The sequence below is a fragment of the Vicugna pacos genome, chromosome 15, assembly GCF_048564905.1.
Source record: "Vicugna pacos chromosome 15, VicPac4, whole genome shotgun sequence".
NCBI lineage: Eukaryota > Metazoa > Chordata > Mammalia > Artiodactyla > Camelidae > Vicugna > Vicugna pacos.
In genome coordinates this window covers 2,482,331-2,506,872 of record NC_133001.1, presented here as the reverse complement: position 1 = coordinate 2,506,872, position 24,542 = coordinate 2,482,331, and the positions used below count along the sequence as shown (strand labels likewise).

General features: G+C 49.1%; 1 protein-coding gene across 2 annotated transcripts in view; it reads right to left on the bottom strand.

The window, feature by feature from the left end:
• HK2 (hexokinase 2) overlaps positions 1-19,892 on the bottom strand; it is a 63,124-nt gene extending 43,232 nt beyond the window's left edge. The window contains exons 1-3 of one of the 2 annotated variants that reach the window (XM_072937452.1): positions 19,378-19,892; positions 19,040-19,284; positions 742-904 (exon numbers count right to left, since the gene is read on the bottom strand). In XM_072937452.1, coding sequence (XP_072793553.1) covers positions 742-904; positions 19,040-19,102 — 226 coding nt within the window. In that variant the 5' untranslated portion in view covers positions 19,103-19,284; positions 19,378-19,892. Of the gene's footprint in view, positions 1-741; positions 905-19,039 lie in introns of both variants that reach the window. The other variant, XM_072937451.1, reaches the window with a different exon arrangement.
• Positions 19,893-24,542: the final 4,650 nt, after the last annotated feature.

Here is a 24,542-nt window from a genome sequence, read left to right as displayed (position 1 = left end):
CCACCGTGAGCCTTTTCTCCAGCTTGATCAGATCGCTGGCTGGGCGGTGCACCGGGAAAGGCAGATTTCATCTCCCAGTAAGGGGTTAACAGAGCTTGACGGGCTCCTGCTGCACAGCTTCAGCGCCCTCAATACTCAACAGGCACCCAGGCTCTTCACGTGCCCCCAAGTTTATCTGGGTTCTTTTTTCCCATGGAGTTCAAGAAACGATCCAGGACCATGCGGACCCCGCTGTTTCTCCAGCAAGCCTGTGGCATGTGCCACTTAGGTGGGCCCAAGAGTGACCGCCATGGCCCAGGGCGGTGGCTGTCTCGGGCACGACTTAGGGTCATCGTTCATCATCATCTCTGTGTGTGATCTCAGTGAAGCTGTAAAATCCCAAACTGAGCCAAGCAGCCTTTCTCAGCACTCAGACGGGAGACAAATGGCTGACAGCAGCGCCCCGGGGCGGGGGTGGGGGGGCTGACAAAGATAGACTTCTCCCGTGATGGCCAGGGCTGCCTGCTTTCCCAGCCTGCCTCTCGAGCCTGTCCCACAGACCTCTGGTAAATTCTGTGTGCTTAAATTAGCCCAGGATGGCTTCCGAGGCTTGAAACCAAAGAACCTTCACTAATAACTATATATATATATATATATATATATATATATATATATATATATATAGTTCTTTGGTTCCCTGAACAAAGTCCCCCAAACCTCCCCCAGCAACGGAGCACCCAGAGCCATCCTCGGGGGTGGTACCTGTCCCATCTGGAGTTGACCTCACAAAGGTGGGTAGCATTTTTACTGAAGCCGTGGGGTGGGTGGTAGCTCCAAGCCCTTTCTCCATCTCCTTGCGGAACCGCTTAGAAATCTCCAGGAGGGTCTCATCAGAGAGCCGCATGTGGTAGAGGTACTGGTCAACCTGAAAGAGGGGGAAATGAGAGGAGTGTTTGTGTTAAATGAACTACGGCATGCGTCTATGTCAAGGACCATCACTTAGCTCTTCAAAAGAATAAAGCCTGGTATGTACAGAAGGTCCAGAAGGTTAAAGATCATTTAACCAGAATCTATGACAGGACTTTGTCCTTCAAAAAATTACAATAAAAAAATGACTAAAAATTAAAATTAGAAAATGGCTCATTTTTTAGTGGGGGAGGGTACAGCTTCGCATGCATGAGGTCTTGGGTTCAATCCCCAGTACCTCCATCAAATAAATAAACACACATACAGACCTAATTACCCTTCCCCAACCCCTCCAAAAGGCTCAATTTTATTTTTGGAGAGTGCTGAAGACTGGGGGAAAGGCGTATTAGGGAAAAGGGGGGCTGTCTTCAGAAAGGATGAGTTTAAATGTCTGTGACAACATCCCTGGAACTGGGGTGCACTACTGACCATCACCTCTGGTCCTCCCCAACACCTCATAAAGCCAGTCATGCCAGCCCTAGTCCCCCTCGGCCATTGCCTCTTGCCTGGACTTACACAACCCCGGATTTCCATCCCCAGACAGACTCCACTACTCCCCTAAAAGCTTTCAGTGATTTCCCATCACAACCAAACCCCAAATCCTTCTGAGGCCCTATATTAGCTGGCCTCTCCCACTCTTGATCTTCCTGCGTGCCTCTGCACTCCTTGTGCAGACTCCATCCTGGGTTCAGTCCTCCGAAACTCACCCAACTGGCCTGTCCCTGCCAAGAAGACTGTTCACGCAGACCCACAGCTCCTGAGCCTGCTCTCCACCTGTGGGTCCCTTACCACCCCTTCAGGCCTCCCTCCCTGGAGGCCTTCTCTGATCCTCCCACTAAAACAATCAGGCCTCCCTGTTTCTCTGAAAACTCACGACGTTTTCCTTCACAACACCATCCTCAGTCGGAAAATATATTTATTTATTTATTTATTTATTTATTTATTTATTTATTTATTTATTTATTAATGTCCAAGTCATTCAGCATCAAGGGCAAGAACCGTGACCACTTGTTCAGCCGCGCATGCCTGGAGCCTGGCACAGTGCCTGACACACAGCAGAGGCTCTACATACTTGGTAAAGCAACCTCCCCCATCCTCAGAGGCTGGGGCAGCTCTCCTGAGTTACTTCGTTTCTCCTGTTTCCAACCTAAATTTACAGGAACTTCTCCCAGACATAACACCAGGAGGAGAAATATTAGGAGTCCCCTCAGACAGTGTGCTTCTTGAGAACTGTCATCTGCCTGGGCCATGGATATTCCCAGTTTCCTCCAGTCAGGAAGAGGTCGGGTAGAAATCCATCCAGGAGGCACGCAAGTTTCCACAGGATCTCTGTTCTCAGCAGCAGTGTCCGGGAAAGGTTAAGGCTGCTGGCCGCGGCAGGGGAGGAAGAGAATTAGGACCCTTGGGCCAGGTCACAGCTGTGCCCTCAAGGTATGAGGATCATGGTTCTCCCAGCCTGGTCGGCAAACTGGGGAACCAGAAGGGACCCTGCCCTTCCCAGCTCCCAAACTCCAGGATCCCCAGGGCAAAGTGTGGCCATGACCACTCTTATTCCTGTGGGAAACACGAGTGAATGCCCACCTGTCCCTTGCCCAGCTCTGACCAAGGAGCAGAAACTTTAGCTTTCCCAGACAAACATTCTCATTCATATTAATAGCCTATTATATTTTCCAGCACTTTTTGACAGCTCTTCTTGGAATTTTTTTTAACCAAACTTGCAGCCTAGGATTTCCAGAGGAACGGCAAAAGGTGTTTCAGCCTTAAGAGAAGAACAAACCCATAGGCCTCCTTTGGTGGGGATGGGGAGAGAGAGAGAGGAGGGTCTCCTCACTCACACCTTCTCTCTTCCAGGCTATATCCTAACTGCCTGTGGAGTCTGGGGTCCATCTCTCTCTTGGGGCTTGTTTCTGCCTCTGAGGAATTACGAGATTGGCCCTCCTTGGGTCATTTCAAATATCCTGACCAGTTCTAATCTTTCATCATTCTTCTGAGATCCACAAAGTTGGAAGATCAGAATCTAGAGCAAAAAGCTGAAAGCAGGGCCAAGGAGAGTCTGTGGTCAATCAGCCAGCCGTCCCCTGTGGGAAAGGACAGAGCAGGAGAGAAGTGCGAAGGCCGAAGGCCAATTCTCCACCCCCTTCCCAGCCAGCAGAGGGAGGGACCAGGCCTGTCCCGCAGGGTTGTAAATTTGCAAAGATGAGAATTTCCCCAAACTCCCTCGTGGCCAGCATTTATTAAAGAGCTACCATAGACTCCACTGGTCTAAATCAGGAAGGATCCGACCACCCATAGCTTTCTGATTTCAGGCTCCTGGCATCTCAGGTGCCTTGAGCCCACTGTCTGCCCCAGGCTCCCAGATCTGTGGGCACCAGCCCCCCACCCCCCACCCCGCGCTGGGTCACACTACTGGGGAGTCAGGATGCTTCTGAGAGAACTGGTTTCCCCCACAATGACATAGGAGGCTCCCTAGGAAACGAAGGGGTGCAGCCTGAGACAAGTCCTCTCCCTATTGGTACAGTGAGAGACAAGCCTCAGCAGATTCTGGGCCCAGGGTAACTTTCATCACCCCAGGGGCCTCCTGCTCCAGATCCAACAACGCGTGGGCTGGACTGGGGACACTAGATTATGAATTACGCCATCTCACCGCACACATACAAATTCCCAGCCACCAGACCAGAGGCCAATGCCAAGCCCATGTCCAGGTACAGCCTGAGATGCCCTCATAGGCAGTAGCGATAACGGCAAACTTTTTAGCAAAATGTGTTCTCAAGGTTCCATATACTTCATTAACTCTTTTAATCCTCCTAAGAGCCCTGTGAGGTAGGTAATGTCATCTCCTCCATTCTACCAAGAGGGGAAGGCAACGCGCCCCAAATACAAATGCAAATGCAAAGATCACACAACACAAAAGGCCAAGCCAGGACCGGGCCAGGCAGCCCGGCTCCTCTGCGCTCCTGTGCACCCTGCTTAGATGAATGCCCTCCTCCTGTTGAACAGCAGGGCCCGTACAGGCCAAATGGCGCTGCACAGCACATTCAGGCAGGATGCATCCGTGAAAAGGCCATCTTCTAATCCAGTTATCCCACCAGACAGACACGAGGGATGAACAGTGGAGGGCGTGGCCCGCGGGGCTGCCCCAGCAGGTCAGAGGGCAGCAAACGTATCTCTGGACATTCACCACTTGACTCCTGACAAAGCTGGAGCTCCCACATTACTGTTTTCCCAAAGAGAGGAGAGGGCGGAAGCCTCGCTGCCATCTTCACCCTGCCTCCACAGACGGCTCCAGGTGTTGCAGAGGAAGCAAGAGAGAGTGCCTACGTGGGAAAGCACAGCCTGTGCTGCCCTGTTAAGAGGTTGCACTGTCACCTCCTGGAGTGTGAGATCATGCTCAAAAAAGCAAAGGTGGAGTGGCCACAATTCTACAGCAGCCATTCCACTTTTCTTTTTTTTTTTTTTTTGGTTTGGTTTTTTTTTGTTTGTTTTTCCCTTTTTCAGTTTTATTAGGTAGAATTATTACAGTTTGACTGCACACACACATTATATTGCATGTAAATACATATATACAATACAATGCACTTCTTTTTTTAGTTTACATATGTGTACTGATCATTGCTTCTAAGAACAGATTTAGAGCTTTAGCTTTTTAAACTTACATAGTTATCAAGGGAATAAAGCCAACTACAAAATAAGGATCAACAAAATGCGGGAATCCAATCATAAAGGACAGATGTGCTGACACATATTCAAGAAATCAATCATCTCAGTTGTAAATGGTAAGTAGTTCATTGTATCCGTATTATTATTATTGTTACTATTTTTCAGTTTCCTCATATAAATAATGTCATACGGCATTTTTCTTTCTCTTTCCAGCCCACTTCACTTAGAATGACAATCTTCAGGTCTACCACGGCCATTCTTAATTTAATTTTGATGTTTATGCCGCTACCAGGCTGGCTGGAAACCCAGCCAACACTGCTCACCCTTGACCCTCGAAGAATCTAGCAAGTTAAACCGTCAGCCCTTCCTCAAGTCATGTTGCCCTTTGCCCAACAGATCACAACCATCTTTCAGTGTTCGGTGACAGATGAAAATGATGATGGTGACCATTAAGGAGCCAGGAACCACCCTATAGGTTTACTGACTTGATTTCCACTGTTCTTTTGTAAAATTTCTACATCCCTGTCTTACATGTCACTTGGTGGTAAGGTGAAGAGCCAAGGTTCAAAGCGTGTCTGGCTCTAAAGCCAGACCCTTGGGACCACTACCCTCCCCTGTCCTGGGGACCCTCTTAGAGCAGGCAGCCACTCTCTGCCCTGTAGCTTCTTGGATGACCTCAGGGATGGCCATCAGATGAGACTAAGAGAGAGGATATGGAACAGCTGTGAAAATGCAACACGTTGGCCCAAATTTCTCCTCTTTGGGCTGTGAGGATGTATCCACCCTGAGTTTATTAGGTCCATTCAGGAAGGGATGATTAATCACCTAATGTTACAGCTTCCTAAACGCACCTCTGGAGGCCCACTCAGCCTTGGCCAGCACTGCTGGGTGAGGGGTGGCCAAGGAAAGCAGAAGTCAGAAACAGGAAGCAGCCTCCACATAAAGACCTTTTTCCTGGATGGGGAAGACAGCGAAATACACTTGGCAGAGTCTTGCCAACTTTCACCCACAGCACAGCCACAGGGAGAGAGCACAAGGCCCAAGGCCACAGGTCAATGTCATTTAGGAGACAGCAAATGTTACAGGGCCCAGGAGGACTACAACTGAAAAAATACTAACCCCTAGAGAGGCCCTCGAGTAATGAGAGCTCCCACGGAACCCAGACAGCATCTGTGTTAGTCTAGTTTGTCTCTCTCACCCCAACAGTCACAGGGCCCAGGTTTGAATGCTTCCAAGCATGACAGGCTCACTACTTCTCTCAGTTGGTAGCACCTGCTGTTGGCCAACCCTAGCTGTTACAAAGATTTTCCTTAATCTGAGATCAATCTACTTTTGGGTAACTTCTGTCTAGTCTCCATTCTGCCACTTGGAATACGAGCTCCCAAACTTGGCTGCATGACACATTAAGAATTCCAGAGATCCTTTCCAGACTAACCAAACTGACAGCTTTCGGTCTGTCTGTGTGTGCGCAAACACCTTCCCCTCTCCTCGGGCTGGTATCCACCATTCCAACAATGTGGCAATGATGGGCTGTGTTCTAATCAACACTGCCTAAGGGTCATTTGTACCACTTCCTGCCTGGGGTCTTTGAGTCATTAGTTAAGGTGTTAGGCTAAGTGTGGAATCATCCAGTATCGAGCCTGGGTGCTGGGATTTGGAAATAGAAACCCTATACTTGGTGGAAACAGATTTAAGTTGTTGGAAACTATCAAAGCAGAATCATTCAGGCCAACCCTTATTTCGTAGCCGGTTGTGGTGAAATAAAGGCTGTGGCATCAGAAGAATCAGTGTTCAAATCCTGGCTCTAGTATTTGTGCAGGTGTGTAAAACTGGGCCTGTGTCAGTTTCCTCCCTGTAAAATGGGATGAATAACCCTCACAACAGAGTCACTGGCGTAAATGAGCTGACAGGGTGAAGCCCTCCATCTGCTTAACCCTCTCCTTCTGTTCCTTTTCCTCTTTTTCTCCTAGACTCCCCTCTGCCACGTGGCACCCTCAGAGGATCAGGGACATTTCTTAACCCTACTTAGTCACATTCAGGGTAAGCAAAACAGGGGCTCTTGCCCCAAATTGTTTCATCTCTTTCTGTGGTGGGCGTGTGGCCTACCACACGGGGCTGCTTCCCTTTAAATCTCTGTCAGGAAGAAAGAAGGAAAGGAGGGGGCATTCCAGAGGCAAAGCCTGAGTGAGGTAAGGGACGGCCACTTGCCTGCCTGGAGGCAAGGGTGTGAGAAAGAGACAGTAGTTTTGACACATCTGTTGAGCAATCTTGAGATTAGAACTTCCTCATTAGACAATTCTTATCAGTTTCTTTCTTCCCATAACACACAGGTCCGACATCCTGCCTCCTCTACAGAATGTTCTAAAGAGAAATTAACCCCAGACTCTTTATGAAATAACACCCCAGATGGAAAGCCCATCTCCTTCTTAAGTGCCCACATTTTCCTCCAGACCAGCACTAAAAAGAGGAAAAACTGTGTCACAGCAACGATACAAAGAAGGAAGCGAGGAGAAGAGCCTCTGCTTCAAAGTGTGCAGTGACCCAGGTGTGGCAGACACAGCCCCAGCCAGGTATGAGGAAGGCCAGAAAGGGAAGGCCTGGAGGTGAGAGCCAGAAAGAGGTCACAGAGAAACTGAGGTCAAGGCAGCACACCCTTGACCAAGGTCACATAGTTGAGACCAGAATCTGGATCACCCAGACATCTTACTCCATTGTCAGAACAGCAAATGACAGTCCTGCGCCCAAGCCTCCCCGAGGGCCTGTGTCAATTTGCAGGCCAGTTTCAGCTGAACGGCTAGCGGCCACTTCCTGGATGCTGAGGCCACCCTATCAGGCCCCAGTGGGAAAATGGTCCTGATCGAATGATTTACATCCAGAAAAGAGCAATATTCCAACTTTGACAGTTTGTTAGGTAAAGTGTTAGCAATTCCTACTCTGAATACCTGAAGAGGTCTCAAAAGAAAGCAGAGAAGAAACCTTAAATCTCAACATCTAAAGCTGTAAGATTTCGAACATTCAGCTCCTGAACCCCTGACCACGGCTGTGACCCCAGCTTCTCTCATTTTATAGCCTTTGCTGAAAACCAATTGTACACAAAGTGCTAGAGTGTACAGGAACATAATTTAAAAAGAAAGGAATTCTGGAGGTGGATAGCAGTGACGCTGGCACAACAGTCTGAATATACTTAATGCCATGAATTGTACACTTTGAAAATATATACAGTTGACCCTGTATATACTTATACACACACATACATGCATCATACATAATATATATACAAACAATGTTATACGTAATTATATGCTATATATACATAGAATACATACATTGAATAAAATAGGCAATATAGAATATGTAGCACACATACAAGTTATATTATATATAATTATATACACATATATAAATATATAATACATATATAGAACAAGATATATACATACACTTTTTTTTTAATTTTTAAAAAAAGTCAAGAATCCTGTTTTCTAGGACTTTACAGAACTCAACTCATTATAGACCCAATAAACGACTCTGAAATGACTGGAGGGATGGGTGTTAGTGGATAAGAAAGGAAAACACATTGCAAAGCAGCCCATGGGGTGTCACAGGTGCGAGGAAGTGGCCCGTGAGACTGGCACTCAGGCGGGATTGCTTCCAGGCTAAGCATATTCATACATAAATAACCAACATACACGTTGGCGGATATCTGTTGACCTGGAGGCAGTAGGGAGATCATGTGAAAAGAAGGTGTGGGCCAGCCCAAGATTAGGGGGTTATGAAGGAGGTTATGAATTTTAGGACCAGAAAGTTACTCACCTGACTACACTGCATTAGCTCCCTATTGCAATGTCTTCATGTTCGGGTGATTTAATCCTATCACCTTTAATCAAGGGGTCACAGGAAGGAAGAATCATCAAGATGACCCCACTGTGTAAAGTTGCCATGTTGTTGACTGACCAGCCAATTCTCTGCAGGGTCAGGAGAAAGTCTGGTTGCCCAGAATCACTGAGCTTCCTGCTACAGGCCAATGAAATTAAAACTGACTGTCCTTTTTGCCTTGACTGTCAGGAAGCTCAACGCTCTGTTGTCAACTTCAATGCGATCAGTTTTTTGATAATCACCCGTGCCTGTTCCAAGCCTCTTATTCTAGAAATCTTTTTAATGACAGCTGAACCATATCACCTAATCCTTTCACTAGGGAGACAGAAAATAAGCAAGACATGATGGAGCAACTGCCCATCAGTCATTCCTGTGTGTGAGGACACAGCCTCTTGGTAGAAGCGGGGATTCAAGTGACCAAATCAAATCCTAAGTGATAAGAAAGCAGTTCCCCACACATGTAGGTGTCAGCGCCTAGGGCTCCGGGACAGCCTGAGGCACACTGCTGCTCTGCTGGACTTCTTTTTCCCGTCTTAGGTTATTTCTGATTTAGTACCTAGAAAACCTTCTCTCCAGGAGGTGCTGGATGAACACTAGCTAATTCCTGACTTTTAGCTTCTTCTAGACTCCAAACAGATCAACTGACTGAATTATGCCCTTACTGCAAATCTTTTGTCAAGGAAACCAAGGCTTAAAGACGCCTCCCCAAACCATAGGTCAAGTCCCTGGCAGGACCCAAAACATCCAGTGGCCAACTGAGCACCCTCATCTGGGGCATACATGTGCCCACCCCAGAAAAGCTAGGCAACCGCTGTCAGTGACCTCATTAATAATAACGCCTTCACAGACCCCTCCTGGGAGGACCAAGGCTGTGCGCAGGGCGGCAAGTTTATCCTGTCAAGTTGCCAAGCCAAGCCCAGATGTTTCTGATAAATACATTAAAAAAAAGAAAAAGAAAAAGAAAAAAGGATGAGTTAGGGAGGGAAAGACAGCAGATCCTGGATTCCTTAAGGCTCCTGTCCTCCGAAACACAGTTAACCAAAAGTTTCAGGTCTGCCACGATACTTTCTTCAGAAGAGACAAGGTGGACCCGCGCTGGGGCCACCAGGCCACCTCAGGGAGATTCCAGCCCTGACGCACCTGCCACCCACACGCCTGGAGCAGCAGGGTGAGTGTGGCGCTGGCGGAGGAGGCTCACAGGCCACTCCTCCAGGATCCTGTTGCACAGTGAGTCACAGGGTTTCCTGTTCTTCTAGTTCTTGGTCTCAGCTGCCTCGAGTTACAGCCAGACAATCTGTAAGCACCTGCCAGGAGATGTCCAGGAGATGGGCATTTGGGACGTCCCAGGACGCTCCTACATTCAGAGTGTGGGGCATCAGAGCAAAGGCATAATTATATGCCAGATGGACCAGACCCCGGAACAGTTCATTTACACGCACGGACTGACCGAGCACTGAGTGGGCTGTGCCAGGGCCAGGCGCTGAAGAGACCCTAATCTCAACCTGCAAGGTGCCCAGTCTATCGGTGGGAGGCTAATATGTCAACAAGTAACTACAAACTGAAGGTAGTGAGGCCAAAGGGTAAGCAGTTTCTTTCACTATGATAAAAATACAAGCATTAAATCAGACACATCAAGGCGGGGAAGATATAGCTCAAGTGATAAAGTGCATTTCTAGCATGCATGAGGTCCTGGGTTCAATCCCCAATATCTCCTCTAAAAATAAATAAACAAATGAACCTAATTACCTCCCCCTACAAAAAATAAAAATAATAATAAAAAATCAGAGACATCAATACAATCCTGAGAAGTTTTTGTCTTGAAAAGGTTAGAAACGTGTATTATTTGTTGACCCTGTGCCTAGAATGGTCTTATCTGGCCTAACTCCCACTTGCCCTTCAGGGCCCCCGTACAGATGGCCTCTCCCCAAATCCTTCCCCAAATTCCCAGCCAGTGATGCCGACATACTTTTGACACTTGTGTCTCCTGCCTTCACGGGTCCAAGGACTAAAGGCACCGACTACATGTTCCCAACTTCATCTTTGCGACGCCCATGCCAGGCTCCAGAGTCTGCCACTGAGCCTCTTACCCCACAGGGGCATCTGAACCCCCCAACTCTTCTCTGCTGGACCAAATCCCCGTGGGTCTGTTCCTTTGCACTATGTCTGGCCCCAGACCTTCCCAGTCTGCCCCACCCCGACCCCCCACAACCACACCCAGCAGAAGCAGGGCAACCATATGTCCCAGTTTGCCCAGGACAATCTCAGTCTGCAGTGTGGGAACAGCATAACTGTTACTAGTGTCCCCTATTATTTTTAAAAGTGGCCCAGTTTGGACACTAAATTATAGGGTCACCTTCAGTACAGGCCACAGACCAAATCCTGTGGTCATTCTGGGTGAGAAGAGAGCTCGTGCTGTGCAAATGGCGCTGAAGGAAACAGGATGGGGTTCCTGGCTGGTCACTTGGTTTCCTCACCTACAGAATGAGGGGTTTGGATTAGATGATCCCAAAAGTCCCTGACACCTGACTCATAACCTCATGAAACTGAAAAACCCTGGGCCATGCCCAGTAGTCCCAGGCAGCCCCCTGCTGGGGCCAAGGGCCTGGGCTCTGGCATCAGACCGCCTGGCTTTGAATTCTGGCTTGCCCTTGAGCAAGGATGGTCCCTTTCTGGGCCTTGCTGTCTTCATGTGAACATCCGTAACGATGATGCCCACCCTGGAGGGCTGCCTGACCACACCCAAGTTGCAGTAGAGTTCAAGGACAAAGCCCAGCACGTAGTCCATGCTGCACACGTTTGTTATTTTAAGACTTTTGGGAAATCGAGGGGGAAATTCCCGGGACATGGCTGGAAGGCTTCACTGGAAGGTTTTGAGACAGGAAAATCTGAGAGGAAGCAGAAGAAAGCCCCTCAAATGGGAAAAAGGAAAAGGGGCAGCTTCAGACCGTCCCATGGCCTATCTGGCTTCCTTCCTTAGTCAGGCAATACGGAGAGGTCCGAGGTTGGAGGCTGGGAAGGAGGCCTTCCAAGAACATGGACTGTGTCTCTGGCCTGGCCTCCAAAGCAGGGCTGCGGAGCTGAGGGTGAAAAGAGGCAGGAAGCGGGGGGGAGGGGGGGCCAAGGCCTCCCAGAGCCACGTTTCTCGGGCCTGACTCACTCTCTGGGTCAACTGCAAGACCAGGTCCATCCAGAGAAGGACTATAAGGGAAATGCTCAGAGATCCACACACACCTAGTGCAAAAGCATCACCACCACCCCTCCCTCCCCACAAAAGAGGCCAGCACTTCAGGGAAACCGAGACGGTCTAGCTCCGGCCGCCACAGGAACATGGCCAGGACTCCCAACTGGGTTTGGACAAGACTACAGGCTGCCCAGGGTTGGGGAGAGGTAAAGCGTGGGTTCCATACAGTCCTCTCGGGCTTCGTCAAGAGCCCCGGGCACCCCAGGGTCAGAAGGGACCACACTGGACAGCCTAGGGTGTTTGAGAGGCAGTGAGTCTCAACTGAGACCCAAGATGGTCAGGGACCCTCTCTCCACCCAATGTGCCAAAAGAATGTAGGAACGACTGAATCCCCAGGGGTCAGTGGGACTGAAACCTACCATGACCTGGTCCTATGACCCAACAGCACAGGGCACTGTTAGCAGTTTCCCCAGTGGGAAGCCAGAGGCCGGGCAGACGTGAGGAAGTGTGAGCAGGCACCCAGCACTGGCCAACTCCAGCGTAAGTGGCCTCAGCAACTGCCCTCGGAGCCTCAGGGACTCTGCCTTGAAGGGGAGGTACTGACAGGGCGGGAACTCGGTCTCTGCACTGGAGAGGGGTTGAACGCATGCTGGGATTATTCCGTACAGCTGGGTCTCTGGTGATTCCCCCCAGGGAGGTCACTTGAACCTGAGGTGCGCCAGAATGGCCAAGGCATCCCAGAGACCCCCCGCCACCCACCCACCCAGTGGGGATGCTGCCTACCGAGGACCAGAAGGAAAGCAAGTGAGACGGGTCCCCTATGCGCAGGAAAGAGAAGGGTGTAGAAGTTGGAAGGGGCAGTGAAGATGCTTCTTTATGCCTCAGCTTTAGGAACGTTCCTTCCTTCTGCCCTCCCTGTCCTCTGCTCTAATCTGACATCAGAGAGCATAAATGAGCCAGAACCCATATGCCCTAAAAGCCACTGGGAGAAAGGAAGCAGGGCCCCTTCTGCTTCCACCCAGATGGAGAGTGCAGTAGCGTATCTGAGAGTGCGTACTCATATCAGACACACAGTGTGGATCAGGCTGAGCTCTAAGAGATTCCCATACACTCAATCTCTCTTGAATCCTTACAATGACACTACTAAGGTGTTACTACTCTCTGTTTTACAAGAGGAAGAAACTGAGGCCTAGAGAGGTTAAATAACTGACCCAAGTTCATAGAGCTGGTTTGTGGTGAGCCAGGATCAACCCCAGGGAGCCTGGCTCTGCATCTCACCACACAGCCCCTCCCAGTGATGCTGGACTGGCCCCCATGGGTATCAACAGCCCTCTTCCGCTCCGGAAAGAGTAGCTCCACCCGCTCCCATGCCTGCCTTGTTCAGAAGCCTGGCAGATGCCCTGCCTCCAGGGAAACCCCAACAACAGCCAGGGTGAGATTCTCCTGGGCAGCAAACTTCTCTCCCACTGGCTTCCTGGAGGCCTCACCTTGCCCTGAGGACAGACAACCTGAACCCCAATAACCCACGCTGCAGCGCCAGGGACATCTGCTAACTACTGTGGTCTGCAGATCTCACCTTAAAGTCAACTTTTGGAAACAGCCACTTCCCACCATGACTGTCCCACCATGACATGGCACACTGAGCACTAAGAACCATGGCCCTGGCCGCAGCCACTACTAAGTAGCTGTATGACCATTAGTGACGCAGTGTAACACTGAAGCGGGGGATAGCTGGGGGTTTTTGGGGGGGGGCGATAATTGTGTTTATTTATTTATTTAGTTTTTCAATGGCGGTGCTGGGGATTGAACCCAGGACCTCGTGCATGCTAAGCATGCGCTCTACCACTTGGGGCTATGCCCTCCCTCGGATAGCCTCCGTTTTTGTTTGCTGTTTTGTTGCTTTTGTTTTTTAGCCTTCCATCTGTGTTAACCTTATTTTTTTTTTAATTGAAGTATAGTCAGTTTACGATGTTGTATCAATTTCCAGGGTACAGCATAATATCTTAGTCATATTCATACATATATGCTCAGGACAGCCCCCACTAAAGAATATGTTCTTTTGATGCCATTTCTCAACCTAGAGATATTTGGGGCCAAAGAAGTCTTTTGTGGGGGAGGTTGGGGGAGGCCTGTCCTGAGCATCATAGGATGTTTTAGCATCATTTCTTGACTCTTCTTACTAAGTACGATGACACATCTTCACCCACCTGCCTGTGACAATTAAAAAAGTCCCCAGACATCACCAAAGTCCACTTGGGGTGACAAATCACTTAATAGTTTAAAAACTACTGCTCTAAAGGTATAGTTAAAAAAAAAAAAAGGAACAGGCTTTGCCCCTTTAGATTGGAATAGGGTAAAACTCTTGCTCTTTATGACAGGCTGGGAGAGCCCCCTCACGAGATTATCCAGCCAAAAAGGTCACTAGCACTGAGGTTGAGAGACCTGCTTTATTACAAAGCCGGCACGGCCACCTGTGATCCGCGGCGTGCGGTATTAAGTCGCAGCCAATGAACTCTGTGATCTGACGTGCCACACCTCCATTTCCACTGCTTTGGAAAGGCCAGGACAGACAACACACATTGTCAGAAAACAAACCAAACTTGCTGACTTCATAGGGGGCACAGCTCAGCGGTAGAGCATTTGACTGCAAAACTCAGCCCACGATAAAGAGGAACTGGTTATCAAGAGTCATCTTTTAAACTGGAAGTTACTGAACAAAGGAAGCCAGTTTTCTGGGGTTCCTGAGTTCTTTCAGTCCATCCGATCTCCTTACTCTGGCTGCTGAATTTGGAAAAAAATTGTTGTGATTCGTGTCGTTTTGTTCCCTGCCCCTGGAAAAGAGCTCCTAGCTGCCCTCAGACTCCTCTAGGCACTAGAAAAGTTCGACATTGAAAAGTGATGTTTAAAAAAAAACAATAAAACCTTTTGGCTTTGTCTGAGGAGCCTCAAAGAGAATTTTAATTCATTCAGGGGTAAAGAAAAAGGGGCTTCTTGGCGCTCTCTGAAAGAGATGCTTGACAATTTAAAATAAATGGATAATCTGTAAAAGCTACAAAATATTCCTGCTACCATCAAGTGTCTTTTGAGCAGGGAAGGGACAGTATTCGGATACTAAGTATTAGGTTACAGGGTGAATAAATGAGACAAATTGTACCGGTCAATGTTAATTAACTCAGCCAAATATAACCTGATTTAGGTTTTAATCAGCTGTTTCCTTACATACTTTCATCTGTACCTGAAGATTAATGGCACATAGTCGGTGCTCCAAAAATATCAATCAAGTCTCTCTTGAGGGCCCCAACTCCCCATCCCATGGGAATGGTGGCCACGGCCTGGAGAGGCTATACACCACCCTTTAGTGGCTGTGAAGTAGCTATTGATGGAGCCTTATCTCACCAGACAACTGAAAGGTTTCTCACTTTCAATTTCTCACATAGTATCTACAGGGCCTTGTACCCACAGTAGGTCCTCAGAAAACATTAAACTCTTATCTTGAATCTTGGGGGCTCTGATGAATCTTTCTCCTTCCAAGATACTCTCCCCCTCCTCATTAAGTCCAGAGTTGAAAGCTACCCCTCACCTAAATGAACTATCTATATTCCAAGACTGCACTTCACCAGTCAATGTGCTTTAAAATAATTTTGTTAATGGCTAAAGGAAGGCGTGTATATACTTCATTTCATTTCTATGGGAAACTCTGATTCTCACTCCTAAGAGATAAAAATCCTGTATCTTATATATTAATTATACCTCGATTAATAAAAAGAATCTGCTAACTCTCCATAGATAGGACAAAAAGCCTTGATTGATGGGGAACAGGAAACACTCCTCTCTCCCTCTGTCTCTCTCTCCCCTTTCCTTTCCCCTCAAGATGAGCCTCAGCTTTGATGAAAGAATAGCTCAGTCTTTCCTTCCAAGGGTCCACCCATGCACCCACCCCTTCAGCCTAGTACTAGCACTGCCCGCAGCTGCCTCTCACCCTCCTCCACCTCCTGCAGCCCTTGCTCAGCTTCTTTTTTCCAGGACGGTCCCCTCCACCCCGTTCCTTCTTGCACTCACTGAGTACCACACCAGTGGCCATAAACTGGCTATAAAGGTGAACAGCCAGGATTCTCCCTGCCCTGAAACTATCAACTCCAGTGTGTTCGATGGAACGACACAAACGCCACAACAGGGCAAAAGCACCCAGTGTGAACAGGCATGACACTCAAAGGACCTGCAAGTCCAGTCTTTGGGGAATGAAGCTAAGGAAGCTGAGGCTGAGGTGGGGGCGGGGGGGTCAGGGGTGCATTCAGCATGCACAAAAGCCTTCTGAAATGATCTAGTCTGGCTCCAGAAAGAGACTGGTAACAAACACTAGAAGGCCTCTGAAGTAACCCAGAGACCAGCTGACAAAGATGTAGCAATCAGAAAGGAAAGTCAGTTAAATGAGTCCCTGGCTCCCATTAGACAGAGGCTACTGGTGCCACTAATCTAAACCATGAGAAGAGTTAATTGCATCTCTGGACATGCTGGGTGAGGGAGCTGCCAGCAGCCAAGAGTGTACGCAGACTCAGGCCAGGATGGAGCCCACTAATGGTCCCAGAGGCAGGCGAGTGTGGTCAGGAGTATGGGCCACTGGAGCCCAACTGCCTAGCTTCAATTCCCAGCTCTTACAAACAGAAGGAAAAAAAAAAAAAGAAACCTAGTGACAAACAAGTCACTGTGTGCCTCAATCCCTTACCAGTAAAACAGGGATACTGATTATAATAATAGTGCCTGTAGTGTCTACTTCGTGGAGCTGCTGTCAATGTTAACGAGCTAACATATATAAAGAGCTTAAAACTACCTGGTACACGGTAGATGCTTATGTGTTTGCTTTTGAGTTTCAAAGGGTCAGTCAGCAAAAGTGAGCAAGTAACACTTATCCTCCCCCTAACAGCACAAAACACTGGGGGCTTGTCTATGTTCTGGGCAGGTGAAGCTAAGCTTTCCGTGCATCAGACTACAACCCACAGTATGTAAAACGATGGGGATTTCAGGAGAGTCCAAATCAAGGCATTTTCAAGACTCTAAAACTCAAGCTTCAACCTTCTCTCCTAATTCTTCCTTCCAGCAGCAACTTTAAAAGATGCTTCTAAAATATCCTCTCTGATTCTCTTCCTTCTTCCTAATAGTTGCAGCTGTAATCAAACAGCTTTGCTCACCTAAGCTGGGAGGCTAAATCTCGGGTTCTGACACCTGCAGAGTTAAGGCCTGACTCAATTCCGCCCCCACTGGTAATTTAGAGGAAATACGTCCAAGTGTCCCTGAGACGTTTCACAGGCTGAAAGGTAGATGGCAAGGGTAGAGAAGACTGTAAGGCATTTTTCACATTGCTGTGCTTCATTGTCTCAACTCTTTAAAGTGGAGAAGTTTTCTGTTATCATCCCTGTTTTACAAAAAGAAATCGCTGGTCCAAAGAAGCAAAGTCACTTGCTCAGGCTCCTGAGGTTCATAAACCACAGAACTGAGATTACAATTCATTTCTGCAGAATCTGGCTAACTTCCCTTTTCAATCTGGGACTAAAGAGACGATCCCCACTATTCCAGGCCAGGAAGGTGGTACAGCTCCACAGTTTCAGTTCTAACCTCCATCCTCTGGTCTGGGGGAGAGTAAATTTGTGTCCTAGGCTTCCTCCTCTGGATTTGGGGAAGAGTAAATTTAAATGTCCAGGGGCAGTGGTCACCCAACTGAGAAGACTTCCCTTGGATTAATGATCCTCCAGCTTTGTATTCTAGGACTGGCCAAGAGATGACAATCTTCCACAAGGGTTAACTCACTTCTTGGGCAAAGAAGACAAAAGAAGTTGCCAAGATCCTGACGGCTCACACGTTCTTGAATAAGCTGAATTAAAAGTGCTGAGCGGAGCCACATCCCAGGAATGAGTTAGAGAGATAACAGCGGTTTATAAGCAGAGTTTGTAAATTTACGTGGGTAAACCAGCCGGTCTCTGCTCCCTACTCCAGCCTGAAGCTAGGGAATATAATGCTTTATTGGGGGTTTCATTTGCCATGGCTCCGAAAACACAGTGATGATAACCCACCATCCTCTCCTTTGCTTTCAGGATCCCTACGATGGGAGTATGAGCAGGTAGCCCCATAGAAAGATAACGTCAAGACATTTTCCCAAAAATGTGTTCCCACTAGGACACAGAAATTTCAAGCATGTCATTGAGCAACGCTCCGTCACTGACTCACAGATTTGGACACCCCTCCCACCCTCGCCCCAGCCCATCTCCTCTTCTCAAGTCCCAGCAGAGCCCCAGGGCCAGGACCCAGTCTCGAAATCCCGAGTATTTCAGAAACACAATTCTCCCCAGAGAGCGCCTGGAGCGCAGCCTAGCCCCACCCCTAGCCCCATACCCGGAGGCACGGGGACAAGTCTCCCCGGCGGCACGGGGACAAGTCTCCCCGGCAGGGCCAGAGGCTTTGTCTCACGTAAACGATCTGGCCGAAGCGCGAGCTGGGGCTTCGGGGGCTGCTGAGAGGGAAGTGGGCAGACAGGTCCCGGCCGAGGGCAGGAAAAACCTCGTTTTCAGAACGACAAAAATCTCCAGGAAGACGGCAAAGTGTGTGTGGGGGAGGGGGAGAGGCCCTCTCGGGGTAACTTTTAGGAGCACCAAAAGTAACATCCGAAAGTCCGCCCCCGACTTGGGGCCTGGCTTGGGGGGTACTCAGGGTGGGGGGGTCCTGAGGCACCCAGCTGGGGCGGGGGGTGGTGTACGCCCCTCACGGAGCCTCAGTTCCGGGTGCTTCAGTTCCGGGGAAGGGGCGCGGCGGGCGGAGTTCCTCTACCCCTTTCCCAGCCTCTTCACGTGCCGTCTTCTCCCCAAGCCCAGCTCCGCAAGGCCGTCACGAAAGCTGGGGGCGAGTCGGAGGTCCCCAAAACGCGATCCCTTAGCGCGGTCGGGCCCCGGAACAGACCTGTGCGGCCGCAAAGCCTCCCCCCACTCAGCTACGACTCTCCCCACGTGCTCTCGCCGGAACTCCGGCAGGGGAAGGGGGGCTCCTCCCACGTGGGCCCGGCAGTCTAAGACTACGTGCCGGGTGGCCCGCCCCTCCGAGAAAAAAAAAAAAAAGCGCGAGCGCGCGCAGGGTGGCCGGGAGGGAGGGAGCCGCGCGGTGCGCGAGCCCCGGCGCCTCGCACGCGCGCACAAGCCTGCCCGTTCCTAGCGGACGTGGCTCCTCGAGCCCGGGAGTATCCCAGCCCTCCTGACTTTTTCCGAGTCTGCGGCCCGGAATGAGGAGGAAGCAGGTCCCCGCTGGGTCGAGGAGGAGAGCCCCAGCCGGCCGGGACCCCAGAGAGAGGTCCGGGGACAAGGCAAGCCGAGCCAGCCACCCCGCCCGTGGCTTACTTACCTTCTGCACTTGGTCATGGTTGAGCTCCGTAAAGAAGTAGGCGAGCAGATGCGAGGCAATCATCGTGCCGCGCGTCCCGACGGCGCGAAGTTGGAAAACCAAGGCTTGGAGCGCGTGCGGAGGTGGTGGGCCGCGCGGTTAGACCGCTTTGTACCCGGGCTTGGCAGCCCGGCCGGGAGCGGTGAGTCCGGCAGGCACACAAAGAAGGCACACGATGGCGCGCCCGGCTGGAGGGTCCTGGGTCTCTAAAAAGAGGTTTTGGTAGTCACAACTACTGGAAGGAGCCCAGGAATCACTCCCGGCGACGTGCTGGGATGCCCCACTGACAAGATACTAACTTCAGCCACAAGATCCCTACGGCTCAACTTGAGAAGAATCACGGCCCAACTCTACTAGGGCAGTGGGACCTCTCTGGCTCACACACGCGCTGCTCTCGCCCGCGGATCTCCCCGGCTTGGTGACACGGCTGTGCTAGCGGCGGCCCGGGACTCCTGCGCTGGAGTTTCGAGCAACAATGTGGCTTATTGAGGGGTTGCCGGCTCGCGGGCCTCCTGGTCAGTGACGCGCGCACGCCCATTGGCTGCGCGAGGAGGGTGTGTGCGCCCACGGGCCGCCCGCCGCCTAGGCGCAGCCAGTCAGCGCGCAGGGCCCGCGGGCGCGGCTGCTCAGACACCCGAGCCGGCAAACTGGAGGGGCGCGCCTGGGGCGGGGGGCGGGGCCAGGAGGCGAGGATGAGACGTGTGGTCCGTGGCAAGAGGCTGGGGCGGAAAGGCGCATGAGCCACCGCCGCGTCAGGCTCAGCTATGGGTGGGGGGCGCGTGATCACAGACCCGGAGTGTGAGGCTACTGGAAAGACGGGTCAGCGGACCAGCATACGCCCTGGGCCGGGAGAGAAACACCTTCTGGCACCTTGGGGTCATATGAGCGCCTCCCGCAACACCCCCCACCCACCCCCTGCGCACTCCTGGGTCACGTTTCTGAAGCATCTTAGTTCTCACCTATTGTGGCTCAACACGTCCGCGTCATACTGATGCAAACTGAGCCGCTGCAGCCACTTCTTACTTTATGCCGTACATCACAAAACTGAACGGTTGTGGGGTTTACTAACCTCGTTTTACAGATGAGGAAACTGAGGCACAGGGCCGTTAAGAGATTTGCCCAAAATGAGTGGCAGTAAGGGAAGGACCCCAAGTCCGACTAACTTCGAGGCCCTATCCGTTTTCCTATTGTCCTATCCTGTCTTAGATCTAAGAGATCTAAGAGCCAGGGAAGTCGAAAGCAGGAAAGAGCTTTGTCTGAAGCTGCGGGACTAATGCCGGGGTGACACTGGGTGGGTAATAAGTGTGTAACTGAATGATCCTTGACATGTGTGGGGTGGGATGGGGTGGGCTGGCTTACAGATGCTGAGAGGAGTGGGAGCTCAAGCCACAGCTAGTGCCTAGCACCAGACTTTTATACGTAGTGGAAGCCGGCAAGAGTGCAGCCTAGGGGAGATCGGTGCTTATGGAGAATAGCAAGCCTGGGGTTGGAAAGGTCGCAGGGGAGGGAAGGTGAGGGTTTACAGTGTTCTACTGAAGCATTTCTCCTCTCATAAACAGTGAGGTGCTATCTGTAATGTGTAAATAGTAACAACAATAGTAGTAATAATAACACAAGTATTAAATGTTCATTGTTGGAAAATAAACAAACAGAAAAAAACAAAAACATTCATGATCTAGCCTCTGAGTAAAACTTCTTGAAAGCTAACCTACCCTTGCCAACTACACATTCTCATCCCTCTTTCCCTGTAACTCCAGTCAGGCTTGAGTCCCAAACTGCTTTTGTCATGGTCACCAAAATGATCTACATATTGCCAGAGCCTGTGTTCCCATCGCTTGTATGCCTTGGCTCACTCCACCTCTCAGGGATGTTGGACACAATTCACCAAATCCACCATCTGGACACACCTTCCTCTGTTTGAGCCGGGGATGCTCCACCCTCCTGGTTTTCCTCTAACCTCACTCTGCAGTCTCTGCAGCCCCGGTTTTCTCTGCTGGTAAATGCTGGAGTCCGCCAGGGCTGTCCTTCACCTCTTTTCTGATCTAGTTACACTCTCTCCCCGGCGTTCACTGCCAGCCCCGTGACTGTTGTATCATTTACAATCTGATGATGAACAAATCTATAGCGAGTACCTCTCCTGGAGCTCTGGACTTACTCCTCCAACTACCACTTGTCATCTCATCTCCCACTGAAGCAACTGGCATCTCACACAATGTCCGAAGCTGAACTCAAGTTTTCTTCCCAAATGTATTCCTTTCACGGTTCTCAGCAAATTGCATCACCGTCCACCCTAAATCATCCTTGATTCCTTCCTACCACTCACCTTTATATCCAACCCATCAGCAATCAGTCAATTTGACCCAGAGAATAGACCTTATGATTGGCTTCTCTCCATGTCCTTGGACACCTCCTAGCCAAGCCGCCAACAGCTCAGCCAGAACCAATACTATATTGTCACACCTTGCACCCTGCTTCCATTCATGCCTGACTCCTATAGTCAGTCACTTGTTCATTCAGGAGCCAAAGTGACCATTTAAAATATGAACCACTCTATGTCTCTCCCTGGCTCGAAGCCATTTAATGTCTTCCAATCTTAGAATAAATTTCAAATTCCTGACAAAGACCACTAAGTCTTTTACTAAGTCAAACTCTTTCTTACGCAAGGGCCTTCACTCGCCCTTCTTCTTCCGCCTGGGATGTTCTTCATCAGGTCTGTGTCCAGCTGCCTCTTCCTCCATATTTCACCCAAAATATCACCTCCTCAGAGGACTTTTCCTGACCGGTTTATCTCAAGTAGTTCCCCAAGTCACTATCACATGACTCTGATTTCCTCTGGATTTTCTGTGTATTCACTCTCTCCTCACTAGCCCGTGAGCTACGTTAAGAGGGCGGGATCTGCACCTATGTTGCTTCCTCATCTCCGCAGCACCTGGGATGGTACCTGTCTCATTGTAGTCACGTACTGAATATTGGTTGGTTATATGAATAGAAAAAAAAATCTTAGAGATAACCATTGTTCACATTTTGTATAACGATTTATGCACCCAGCATCTCTCACTGGATTGCAACAGTCTTATAACTGGGCTTCCCTCTTTAGATATAGGAACATTATAGATATGTAGGTTTAGCTCTCCAAAAGAGATTCTTACAGAAGTGATAAGATCTAACTTTTTGGGGGGGGGGCAATAATTGCCTTCCAAGTGGAGAGAAGGAGAGGAGGTCTGAGACCAGAGGCAGAAAGAGACTGAAGCCAGAAGATAGGATCAGGGCCTGAGCCAAGGTGAGGGTGGGGCAGAGAGTCAGGCTATACGTTTAGATGGTTTAAGGTCTGGGGTGGAATTGATGGCTTTGGCTAGAATGGATTTTATTTATTTACTTTTTGGTTAGGGGGGTGATTAGATTTATTTACTTATTTTATTTTTAGAGGAGGTACTGGGGATTGAACCCAGGACCTTGTGCATGCTAAGTATGCACTCTCCCACCTGAGCTATCCCTTCCCCCTTGATGGCTTTGGCTAGGAGTGGTGGATCAAGAGAAGGATGCCCGCTGCCTAGAAATACTTGGAAACCCAATAGCCCAGTGCTGCAAAACCCACTGGCCCCAGGCAGATGGGACCAAGTGCAGTGGGTCATGTCAGCTATGACCCTTTCCACATACTGATTTTACAGCCTCTTCTCCACTCCCTTCTCTAGTCCCATTTCCTGTGGACCAGTTAATAATCACAAGATACCTGAAGTGCACGTTATCTCTTAAGAAGCTCCCAATCCCAGGAAGTGGTTGGAGTAGTTATTGTTATAAGCCCCAAAGTATACATGACAAACTAAAGGAGATTACTCACTCAAGGCAAGACTTGAATCTTTGACTTTTGGGACTCCAAACTCCATTTATTATTTATTGATTCTCAGATCTCTCTCTGTCTCTCTGTCTCTCTTTCACACACACACACACACACACACACAATTGTTGAAGAGTAATGAGACACCTGTGTAATTTACATCCCAGAACCCCCAAAAGGGAAATCAACCAGCTAATATGTATTAAACCCTTGCTGTGTTCAGGACTGTCTGCTCAGTACGGTGAAGAAATACAAAAGAAACACAAGATGTGGTCCTTGCCTCTGAGGGATTAGCTGTTTAATCAGAGGTATAAAACAATTATTACAGAATGGAAAAGTCTATCACGGAGAGCCAAACATGTGTATATCTTTCTATGTGGTGGAATTTTGGAGGAGGAAGAGGCAGAGCCGCGGGCCAAAGTCAGCCAAGACAGCTCTGATGTATACAATCCCAGCTTTTACAAAAGGCTGGCTCTTGCCTCACACAGAACTGACCTGAGCCTGACCATTAGGCTTCAGGGAGCTGTCCTGGGAAGAGGCCACTTTGCCAAAAGACCTTTACTTGCCAAGTATTTCTTTTTCTAATTAGGATTTATCAAGTTTGTAGCATGTTATTAGCGATGGGATTATGTACAGAATGCAAAGACTGAGAATGGGCCTGCCCTGAATATAAATACTTAGGACTCCTTGCATCCTGTTGTTTTTAACATTGGGCCCTAATGGTCTGCGCAATCTCTTGTGTTTCATAGTTCAGTTATAATGTGTCAATTTGGGGGATTGGGTAAAAGAGGTGTTGAAAGCAGTTAACACTGAAAAATGGGAGCCTCTGGGTACACCACAACCTCGCTTTATCCATCAGATTTGGAAGCTGAACCCATTCAAGCTAGTTTAAGCAGAAAAGGAATTTACTGAAGAGTATTTAGTTCCTCTCAAGATCTTCAGGAAGGTCAGAGAATCAAGCTCAGAGGAGCTTAGATCAAGCATCATACCCAAGTTTTACCATCAAACTCCACTGATGGAGATGCTATTGCTATGGCCACTGGGCACAGGCGTCTCTGCCCAAATCCTGGTCCTGGGCACAGGATTTTATAGCCAGAACATGCCACAGCCACCTTTGACTGTTGGATATCTGTCTTTCAGCATCCTTGCTGGGAGGAATTCTGCGATGCACCTCCTTCTTTATCTTATTTGCTTCCAAACTGACATCTTACAGCTGGTTGCCAGAGTCTGGGCCACATGCTTATGCCCTAGTTGCAAGGGAAGTTGAGGGAAACAGGCCCACTGAGTCAGGAGTCCTAGCTTAGTGAAGTCCCTTGTCTCCTCAGGCAAGAGAAACAAAAACAGAAATAAACAAATGGGACTACATCAAACTAAAAAGCTTTTGTGCAGTGAAGGAAACTATCAACAAAACAAAAAGGCCACCTACTGAATGGGAAGAGATATTGGCAAATGATGTATCTGATAAGGGGTTAATGTACAAAAGATACATGAAACTCATACAACTCAACACCAGAAAAGAAAAAAAAATCCCACTGTCTTCTTTTTTTTTTTTTTACATTTTTTATTGATTCATAATCATTTTACAGTGTTGTGTCAAATTCCAGTGTTCAGCACAATTTTTCAGTCATT